This window comes from Malaclemys terrapin, chromosome 1 (assembly GCF_027887155.1).
Source record: "Malaclemys terrapin pileata isolate rMalTer1 chromosome 1, rMalTer1.hap1, whole genome shotgun sequence".
Classification (NCBI taxonomy): Eukaryota; Metazoa; Chordata; order Testudines; family Emydidae; genus Malaclemys; species Malaclemys terrapin.
Genome location: NC_071505.1, coordinates 49610651 through 49622035, shown reverse-complemented (window position 1 = coordinate 49622035; position 11385 = coordinate 49610651). Strand labels below are relative to the sequence as shown.

At 40.4% G+C, this 11385-nt stretch overlaps 1 protein-coding gene across 4 annotated transcripts; it reads right to left on the bottom strand.

The window, feature by feature from the left end:
* Positions 1–863: 863 nt before the first annotated feature.
* On the bottom strand, positions 864–5279 carry GPR85 (G protein-coupled receptor 85). 4 transcript variants are annotated; one of them, XM_054016172.1, is made up of 2 exons: positions 5215–5279; positions 864–3553 (listed from the first exon to the last, which is right to left on the bottom strand). In XM_054016172.1, the coding sequence occupies exon 2, from the start codon at positions 3371–3373 to the stop codon at positions 2261–2263; it is 1113 nt and encodes a 370-aa protein (XP_053872147.1). In that variant the 5' UTR covers positions 3374–3553; positions 5215–5279; the 3' UTR covers positions 864–2260. The 4 variants fall into 4 exon arrangements, with proteins under 4 accessions (XP_053872147.1, XP_053872144.1, XP_053872146.1 ...); XM_054016169.1 differs by lacking the exon at positions 5215–5279 and adding an exon at positions 5112–5193; XM_054016171.1 differs by lacking the exon at positions 5215–5279 and adding an exon at positions 4812–4880.
* Positions 5280–11385: the final 6106 nt, after the last annotated feature.

Sequence of the window (11385 nt, the reverse complement as noted above, 5' to 3'; positions counted from 1 at the left end):
TTATTGCCAATCAACTGCTTAGTAAACTTAAGTGGGACAGCTTCCAGAATTTTTCTCAACATATAATTTACTTTTTATTCCATTTTGCTATCTTAGACAATTTTTTTAGCTATATTAATTTCAAAGCCCTTTTCAGTATAATAAAAAAGCCTTTTTGCTAGAAGTTTCTTGGTCCCATTTCAAATTATGATCTGCAATATTCCTGTACCAATGACGAATCATTAGTGTAGTGATTTTTCTGTTTCAAATCTGTATATTAAACTATGCCTCTCAACCAATCAACCTTGGTATAAAGTGTAAGTGAGGTCAAATAAACAGATTGCTCACTCAAAATCTGTGATCAAGTTGTCTGATCATATATAGACACAACTCTCTGAATTGCTGCATACACACTGTATAATGTTATCATACAAACTTAAGCATTTCAGTTACTGACTGCTGTTTGTTATATTTGGATTAACCGGCTGGTCATAAAACTACAATGACAGAGTACACCAATATTTAATTAAAACCACTAGTCTTTTCTTTCAAACCTTAAGAAAACCAACATTCTTTATGTCTGACAGACTCATGATGTTGTGCTTCAAATATATACACTTACCAAAATTAAACTGTGAAGTTTATGTCTAATACTGTGTTGTACCTTTAAATATAACTGACATCTTAGAATAGATAGAGGGGTAATTATGATAAACTACACAACAGTGCTATTGTAGATAATATCATTTATCAATCCTGTGGTCCCCATCATTCATGCATTTACAGTTTGGGAATACAATGACTGCAAAGAATAATAATCCATAATGGCTACATTCTCAAATCTCATGCTAGCTCACTAGACAAAATAAAAAAGGTTAACTGTATAAAACTGGAAAAAATGTAAAATTTTATTCCAAGAAAATTAACAGACTACACAGGTAAATTTTGGCAAATGCAACTTTATATTGAAATCCACACATCTGTACCTTAAAGAAGGAAAGACTCACAGACTCTAATGTATTTCTAAAATACTAGAAATCATATTATATGCTTCCACAAGTTAAAACTTAAATAATTTAAAACAACCAATACACCAAAATGTGCAGAAAGTATAAACAAGACTGTGCCTTCAGTAGAATAAATGCTTCACAAATTGTGCAAGATATCATACCAAGGCTGCGGTCTCCCTATGACAGCTGTCTTAAAATATAAACATACATCAACTGCCAGTGTTTCTCAGAGCAAACTAGAATGGGCAGCACACCTAGAAAAATATCATATCATCCCAGTGATGTGCATACCGATTTTGGGAACCATAGCAGTAAAAAGGAAAGAGAGGATTATGTGATCTTTCATGCACTCCCAAATGACTGACCAGAGTTACTGATTCAATTTTCCTTGCTTATTTGCTTCATTGCTAAACAAAATGGAAGATACTAGATAACCCTTTAAGGCAACATGTGTTTATTCTGTATAATTATGACCATTCCATTATGACTGGGTATTACCTAGGCTAACGTTGCCTAACAGACTGATATCTAGCTTTTTCAAAAATATAAATAAGAGTCCAATAAACTTTATACCAAATCAGCAAAAACCACAGAATACAGTTGACTGCTAGTAATTTCACTGTTAAGGAAATGGTATTTAGAAAGAGTAATATATTTGGAAAAAAAGAGTAAAGTCTAATTTGAACAAAAATACTGCTTTGGAATGCTCCCCAAAATTCACTCACAAGGCAAACAGATTTATCAGTGTGATAATCCAATAATGCATGGCACATCTTTAATTAGTTACGGTACTTACGAGTCCCCAATTTTCAGTCTTTGCAAAACAATAATTGTATGAAATGTTTTAAACGTCTTCAGATGTCTAAAATTAGTTTTATCCACACATTAACCTCATGTCAACTTAACTTATTAAGATGTCCAATGCTAATCGTTTTGATGGTCTTATTTTATGTAGTGATATTCACAGCATTTAGCACTGATACTTAGCATCTGCAATCCTTATCTAGATTTCAACCACATAAAGGAATTCAGGGCAGTGGTTCAGTCCTTTGTTCTTAATTACAAACCTTCACCCGTGATCAGCAGGAACACATTTGGGTTTCAGATAGGATTATAGGTGAGCTATTGCAAAGACTGCAGAATGTTGCCCAAATCCTTACAGCTGCTGACTTCCCATTCTTGATTTTCTTCTCAAGACATGGCTACAGGCCACAATTGCTTAGCAGAGAAAGGGTAGTGTTTTACAAGGCTAAAGATTTACAGATGCTCCCTCATATAACACAGTAAGGTTCCCTTGGTAACCTGGATTTTCTGCAGTAAAGAAGGGTTGTACTGAAACAGCGCCTCAGCTCCCTGTTGGAGAAAATGCAGACAAAAGGATTGATTCCAGCCTGGGCAAAACTCATCCAGACAGCGGCTGTTAGAAATCCCCCTGGTACGACAGGCCCTCTTGCAAAAACTCTCCAGTAACAGGCTACCAAATAGGGACCCCACAAGGTCAGAAAGAGGAATGTCATAATGTAAAACATTCTGCTGATTCGCTTTTCCATTTTGAACTCATCTAAGACCAGTAGCCTTCTCCTGCTGGTGGTATTTGCATTTTGCCTGATTCCCAGCAAGGTTGGTGGCGTGGGACCCCTTCCAAATCCAGCCAGCCAATTAGCTGCTGCTTGACCACTGGCTCCAGGGCCATGAAAAGTCCAGTTCTGGCTCACCGCAGCAACGAACTGGACTGGCTTCATTTTCCTGCGATCATGAACGAAAAATATCAGCTTGAGGTAGACAAGCTGTGTGGCTAGGAGTATAAGGGCAAGAAGAAGCATAAATCCCAAAGAATCATTGGCCCTGAAAGAACGATGCTGAAAGGTGCATTGGTCTTCCTCCCTAATGAATGAGTAGGTGCCCACGTCTAAAACTGGGGGGAAAGCCATAGCTACAGAAAGGGTCCACACCATACAGATAACTGCCAAACAAGTCCAGAAGGTCAGCCTTTTTGTATAAAACCGGTGGTGGGCAATAGCTAAGTACCTGGTGACACTGATGCAGAACAGCATGAAAGCAGTGTGGAAGCAGGATAAAACCCCCAAAAAGGCAATCACTTTGCAAGTAAGAGTCCCATACGTCCAAGTAGAACCATTTTTTACAGAGGTGAAAACAAACGGGAAACAAATAGCAGATCTGAGGATGTCTGAGCAGCAAAGATCCAACAGGAAGTAGTAAGGAGCTCTATGCAAGGTCTTATCTTTGACTAGCAAAATGGAGATCAGAAGGTTACCCACCACACTGACTCCTATTATGAAACCAAGTGAAGTCAGTTTCAGAAAGGCTGTTAAAGGAGAGAGATTTTGTAAAATGTTGTCAGCTGCATGGCTGTAGTTCGCCATAGATGGATGGATGATATGGATATTGCCACAGTCAAGTCTTATGATCTATATATAAGAACAAGGAAAAAATAGATCCATACATCTTACTGCAAATGTAATCCACAAACAGAACAGATCTTGTGTCTAGTCATACAGTACATCCTCTTTTCTTCTTTCTGACTTGTCATGCCATCAAAATATCTGAAAAAAAAATTGAGCTATCAGTTCTTAAGTTAACAAGTAATGATGTTAGAAAGTGCTAACAAAGATGTTAATTTATGGGGACCCAAATGAAGTTGTAAATTTGTGTACTATTTGTTTTTATATACCATGCGGCGTTTTTTATCTGACTTGCACACTTATTGTATAGCATTTTGGCTTATTTGGAATTTCATAGATTTGGCTTGTTTACAGCCCTGAACTGACCAAACATATCATATTTGGTATACACCTTATATTTGGTAGAATATACAATTTCATAGGTCATGCCTCAAAGGCTTTATGAATAAAATGATCCCCAGTTCAAAACTCCAGGAAATAATCACTGGTATCTTAAAAGAAATCCTAAAAGACCACTTATATTTGGACATTACCTACATTTATTTTACTTCTACATATTTGTCAATGTTTTGGAGGCAGCTGCTGTGTTGATATGGATCATACCCAAAGAAATCCTGCCGAATTTATGTTTTTTAACCCAAGTCACCAAAGCACATTAATCACAGTGTTAGCTCATGCACATTGTAAAAGAAAATGGTATTCATTATTTTCCCCCAGTAAACCCTGATTTTGTCATTTAGGCTTTGAAATAAACACAGATGTTAGACAGAAAACAGCACTGTGCTTTAAAGGTTTCCCCCCTTTCTTCTGCCTCCCCCCTTTTATTATTACAAATCTTTAAAGCCCCAACATTATCTTTAAAGCCCCAACATTATTATTAAACCCTGGTAAACGTAAACACTGAAGGGGGGAGGGAGAGAAAGGAAACACACCCAAGAAATAATTCCCTTCCATTGAAAGGGTTGTCTTTGGCTGTGCTTAAATAAACGTATAATGAACAGATCTTCTTTTAGTCAATTAGGACTCCACGATTCACAGTAATTCTCTGGGTGAATTGCAACTGAATACATTTCATGCAAAAGAAAAAATAAAATACAATCAAAAATTGCCTGCTGCTTTTCCAAAGCCCAGGGACAAGAGCCACTGCAAGTATGATCAAGCTCCTCCGTTATTCACATGAAGTGCTTCCTATGCCACCTCGGGTGTACAAAGGAGATTCACACTGAATTCCACTAGAATTCTTCCATTCTTACCATCCACAAAGCGCCTGATTACTGCTGTGTAAACAGAGGCTGATCAGATCATGGCAACGTTTTAAAACCATGAAATCCCCCCCCCTCCCCGTTTTCCCCTCCTTATCCCCTCTGCTCTACACACAGCTTGATATACATGCACACACATCCACAGCGATGCTGGGAGAGACTTGCTTCTGGGTTGCAAGGGCGCCTTGGGTGCTGCTGGTGCTTTGCAGCCCCATTTGCCCTGAGCCTGCCAAGCCTGCCCAGCTCTGGGGAGCTCAGACGGAGCCCAGCTGAAGATGCATTGTCTGTAGGCACTTCCATTATGCAGTTTAGTTTACCAAAAAAAAAAAAAAAAAAAAAAACACCCTTGGGGAGGCAGATCTCTCCCCCTCCCCCAAAACCTGCAGCTGCACCAGCACTGTGCCCCCAACACTCCCCCCCAGCCCCTCTCCTCCTACCTGTTGGTGCTGGAGAGCCACACACACTACAGCGTCTGCTGGCTATAAATTGCTAGTGGGGTTTTTTTTTGCCCTTTTTTTTTTTTTTTTTTTGCCTTGGTACCTGGACTGAGAACATAGTCAGTGGCTCTGGCGGCGCATGCTCACGGAGCCTCCTTCAGCTCCAAGCCTCGTCCTCCCCTGTCGCAGCGGCACAGTCTCTCCCAGTAACGCAGCCGCGGCAGCCGCCGCCGCCTGGGTGAGCCCAGGGCAGCTGCACGTTGCCCTTGCACTGGGCGGCTGCCGAGCCGGAGTTAGTGGAGAGCCGGGGCCAGCCAGCGGGGGGCGGGGGATTAGGCTGCCCAGCTCCTCGTTCATGCCTTTGAACTGCTCCCTCCCCACGATCGGGGCCAGGGAAAGAGCCTGTCTTTCCTGCTGGCTGGTACGTTGCAGCTCCTTAGCAGGCAGAGGTCTGTAGTTTGCTGCTGCTGGGGATGAAGCCCAGGTCTCCTCTCACACGTTACTCAGTTGCTTCGCTCTTTAGCAGTAGTAGAGCAAGAAAGGGGCCCCAAGCCAAGGGCAATCGCTGGAAGGGATGGGGAGTGTTTTGCAGAGGGGTGATTGGGAAACCCACATCCCCTCTCGGCCCTTCCCCCCACCCCTTCTCACTGTAGGTCTATTTGTTATGAAGCAAGTTTTGAGGATTCCAATGAAAACTTGCAGAACTGCCCAGGCCCCTTACGGTGACAATAACATGGTTCACGGTAAGGGGACGGGCCACCATTTCCCCTCCCCCCGCCCCCCAAATGCCTAGGAAGTGCAGTAACATGTCCCGAGAGTATCCAAACAGCAGTGTGTGTGTGTGTCAGTGCCTATGGAAATAATGAAACTGAGGATGGAGCTATAAGACTCCGCATATGGTGAGATTCTGATGATGTTCCGGCTGGGAATTGCTGGAATGAAATGCAAGTGCTATGAGATGGCATTGCTGACCAAAGGCTATTGCAATACGTTATTCCCATTCTCCCTGTGTAGTGTATAATTCACTCTACTTGTTGGATATCAATCACAGTATTTAAAACTAGAAAAACATGAGGATTTTGGATTAAACCTCATAGAGCATGTCCCTTTGCCCTCTGGCATATTTAATTTTATACAAGATTATCTGAGAGAAGGATAGGAAAAAAGACAACTACCAAAAATAATTTAGTTTATTTCAAGACTGTTATGGAACAGCTCATTGTTGTGGGGAAATTTTGATCCTGCAAGTCTTCCACATGATGAACTTCTATTCAAGTCAAAGGGAACTCTTTCTAGGGTGGATTTGTAGGGTTAAAGTCATTATTTGTAGCTCAGGCCTTTCAGAATACAGTTATCTGGACATCATTAGGAGATTACGGGCCTTTTTGTTAATCTGCTGTCAGAATTGTTTGGGATTTGTTTCACTTTTAAAGTGACCTTGAATTCAATGGCAAAATCCATTAACTTCAGTGGGAGTACAATCTGGCCCAAAGGGACTGCAGCGACTGAAAAGTGCGGTTATTTAAAGCAAAAACAAAACAAAAAAACTCCCCTTAAAGTGTATTGAATTCAACTTTGTGCAGAGAGCTCACACAAAGCTTACGTACAATTTCAGTCCCATTTTGAGGGCTTTGATACTCAATTTATGCATAGACCATGTGTGTCCACTGCACACCGGGAGTTAATTTTAACCTTCAATAATTGACTTTGTGGGTGATTAACAAGGTTATTAAAGTTACATCACTTCAAGGTGTACAATTGTTACTCCATAGTCACCTTAGCTAATTTTCAGTATCCAAATACATGTTTTTTCTTTTTGTTAAACAATACTTTTTTCTTATACTTATAGTTAAAAAAACGTTAAAGACAAATAAATGCCTCCTATGATCTGGCAAATTAAATATACTGATCAAATACACTGGAAGAATTCCCTGAATAGCTTGAAAATGATGTACTTTTGATAGCATATCAGCTGTATCTTCAACATTCTGATTAGGAAGCAGGTCGGCTGATGTATAACTCATTGTTGAATATAATTGTTATAATATGCGCACGGGTAGGATTTATTCATAGAACACAATTTGGTAATGTGTTCACACAGTAAGAAAATATATAAAAAAAGATGGTCTAATGCAAATTAACACTACTTATTGTACATGTGTAACTTCAGAACCCAAACACCAATGCTTGGAGGAATATGTTTTGTCACATGGTGAGCTGACTCTTTTAAGGGGTTAGGCTGCTTCCTCAGTAGAGGGACCAAAGTACCAGGATCATGTGACTAGAAACCTGGCTTGCTGGCAGATAAGTGTAGTCCTGGGAAGACTCTAAGAAGAGCAGATCTGGGAGTGAGTGGTCGATTAAAGAGTGGGAAGAAAGTCAGGAAAGGGCTAGGGAGGAGGCCAAGGCTGAGTAACTCTCCAGAGCTCTTAGGTGGAAGGCCTGGGAGAGAAGTCTGCAAGGAGCAGGAACCAGCTAGGAGGAAAGCCTCAGCAGGGACCGAACTAAGAATCCAGGATCAAAGGTATGAGAAAGTTAGGAAGGGTGAATCATAGAATATCAGGGTTAGAAGGGACCTCAAAAGGTCATCTAGTCCAACCCCCTGCTCAAAGCAGGACCAATCCCCAATTAAATCATCCAACCAATTTTTGCCTCATATCCCTAACTGGCCCCCGAAGGGTTAAACTGACAACCCTGGGTTTAGCAGGCCAATGCTCAAACCACTGAGAGTGGAAGATACGTTGTTTTGAGATTTATGTTAATAACCCAGATTTTTGAAAAGAGGAGAGTTATTGGGGAAAAAACATCTGCAATGTGAAGTCTGATTAAATGGGAAGAAGGGGAAACTGAGACAGAATCAGGGCCTGAAGACAGACCCTGCTAAAGATGACAGGTGGAGCCAAAGGATCAAAACATGGGAGTAAAATCCTGACCCTACTGAAATCAATAGCAAAACTCCCTGTGAGTGACTTCAGAGGGATCAGGATTTCAGTTTAATGGCTATAAATTATCAATACACAAACAGCAGAATATTCATTCCACCATTCTCTTGCTTATATGGATTACTGAGATGTTGGCTAATCTGCCTGAAAATTGGATGTTTGCAATGTCTGTTTATTCTCCATAATGCAGTTTGTAGAGCAATTTTGTGGGGTTTCTGCAGAATAGCACAGATGCTTCGCAAGGGTGAAACCCAGCTCAGTGCAGAGGGCCAGCATAAGGTGTATCTACTGCTTATGTGACTGTGATAGGCTGTTATCAAAAGTATATCCTTTTCAAACCACTCAAGGAATTCTTCCAAGAGAAATTTTATCTTTGTGCAGAAGGCCAAAATAAGTTCGGTGTACCACTCAAGCCCCAGTTTAAAACTTTGAAATAATATTTAATCAGGCCTACTGTGATACATAGACCTGCATGGCCCTTCTGCACAATTTCACCCCTATTGTATTTGATCGGTATTTGTAAGCTCTTAGCAGTGCCATGGCCTCGTGCTGTCCCTTGTTACAGGGATGAATTTCACTCCATCTGCCCCATACATCCCACACTGCTTGTACTATACTGTATTTGCCATACTTTTTGCTTGTGTGTAATAAAATTTACCAGTTCTGTCCTAAAACTATGCAAGCAGCAGAAGGCAGGGAAGATGTATATCAAGGTGAATGCATGAGGTGTGTAAGGAAAACACCTGTGGTGTCGGTGTGTATGTGCATTGTCTTTACAATCAAATACCTGTTTTGGAGCATGAGGGACACAGTGATGAACTTATCCAAATACAAATGACAGGGCCCAAATGGTCAGACAGTGAGGTGGCCCCTAATGTGCAAGGAAGAGATTGCTGAAATACAAGGACACTTTTTAAACAGTGGGCTAAATTCTGGTATCGAATCTCTGTTTTCAGCCTTTGTGTATTATTGTAAGCTAAGCTGAAACGCCTAGACAAAGCTCTGCTGCAGTCTGACATACTTCAAAGAGAGCGTCTCTCTCCAGGCACACGTCTCACACATATCTGAAGTAGAAGCTTCAGAAAGGGATGCTGTTTTGCTGCAAACATGCAACACACAACTGGATCCTGTGCTATTTTCTAAAAATCTCTTACTGTACTCCACTTCAGGAGCATAAGTTATTCTTACCTATAGAATCATTTACTTTCTTTATATGCATGTCCATTAGGGAAATTTATATACATGTTTATTGCAATTGCATGATATGCATATCAAATCCTCAAGAACATTTAATGAGGTTCTTTAAAATGTTTCAAGACTGCATTTGCAACTTTTTTTTTCATTGAGTCCCATTTCATGTTTTACCGAGATAAACATTTAAGGGAAAACTCATTGTACTTACTTCCTGTTCATACAGAGTAAGCCCTGATTTTAACTTACAGCATACTCTTAGTTATGCATATATGCAGAAAGGTCAGAGTATCACACATAGTACGAGGCTCGTTATTTTCAACAAAGTATTTATTTTCTTGTGTCTAGGTTTGTATACAACATAGACATTTTAAAATTCAACAGCCCTCAATGTCTGTAACTCACATGTGATTTATTGAAAAGTTACTAAATTGCTAATGGTTTCAAAGCCACATTGGAGTGATAATTCAAAATTCATGTCTTTAAAAGATACAGCCATCCAGATCTTCACATTAGTGTAACTCCACTGAAGTCAGCAGAGCAACGGACATTTGTACCAGCTGAGGATCTGGCCTGAAGTGAATAATAATAACACTTACAAAAAGCCAAATTTTGCAACATTTCCATAGTAGTGGCCATTTTGGATTCCTGACCACTTAGATGTGTAAAGGTTTTTAAAATGATATAATATTTGTATTTAGTTTGCTAATAATTCACTGAGGTAGGCTCCCACATCCATATTCAGGCACCTGCCTGATTCAAAAGTACTGAGCACTCAACAGTTCATATTAAGCTCAATGGAAGCTGTTGGGTGCTCAGCACTTTTGAGGGAGATGCCTATATATTTAAACATGGATGTGGGAGCCTAACCGTAGGCTCCCATTTTTGCAAATCTTATTCCAACCTTTATCTTTAATTAACATGGTCAATGCATAGTGATGGCTCAACATGCTGCAAAATAGTAGGATAGAGCTAGTTGGAAACTAGAAAGTTCCCTCCCATAAAAATGTAACATTTAAAACAAAAAAAATCCTAAATCAGGACAAAACATCAGAAACACAACCGCAATGTGAGTTGTTGAGTGCGCTGTACTTTTTAAGATCAAGCAGATGCCTGAATATGGCTTTTGGAGCCTACCTCATTAAATTGTTAGAAGATTAAGTTAAAAATATTACACCAGTGAAATTGACAAGAGCCTTCCAAGCCCCAAGCCGGGGAGCCATCATTTTGATGTTTCCCAACGTCCAATTGACATTTTTCAGCAAAGCTGAAATTTTCCCAAGGAAAATTTTTGCATTTTCTGTTTGGAAATCCTTCAGATCGAAAATTCCCAGCTTGCTCTGCAATAGGATCTGCACCGAGGTTCTGAGCGCCCAACCTAGTAGGGATGTTGGTTGGTACGAAGGCCCTACCTCTCTCCTGGGAAGAAGGAAGACCCTCACATCATCCTCGAGTGAACCCTGTGGGCCAACTTCAGAGCAGCATTCATGCTGCCTCTATCCCCTCAGTCAGAAAGTCCATTTAAGGCATTGGTAATTAAAGATGGAGTGGGAGGAATAGGAGGCTCAGCAAAACCTCCACCCACCATTTCCTCCTCCCCCTAGAAAAATAAAATTGCCCCAGCCCTACAAACTCTTCACAGTATCATACTCAGTAACCAAGAGGCACTGAAACGCACATATGAATACTAGAAATAGCCTTATAGCAGGATTGACTCATTTATTTCATTTGTTTTCTTCTAAAATTTAATGAATCCAATTACTAATACATATTTTAGTATAAGCTTCATTACAACATGGCTTTCGAGTGCTATAAATCTACTTGATTCACTGGTTAGCTTTGTTCTCCGTGTCATACAGGAATGTGTGTATACCATCATGGATGCAGTACCATTACCTGAATAGATACAGATGAAAGAAGTTGGTCTGAGTTCATTACCAGATCCCCATGGGTGACAGTCATGACACTTGCCCAACATCTGTCTCATAGGTGATGTGAAGAAATGGTGGTTGGAAGGGGCCACGAGACTGTGCTTGGAGCTTCCCCATAGTTACATTGCAGATACTAGGTGGTAGTGACTGAAGCCAGTGACATCACTCCCACAGGACTGATGCATGGCTCAGGGTATGTCTACATTGCAC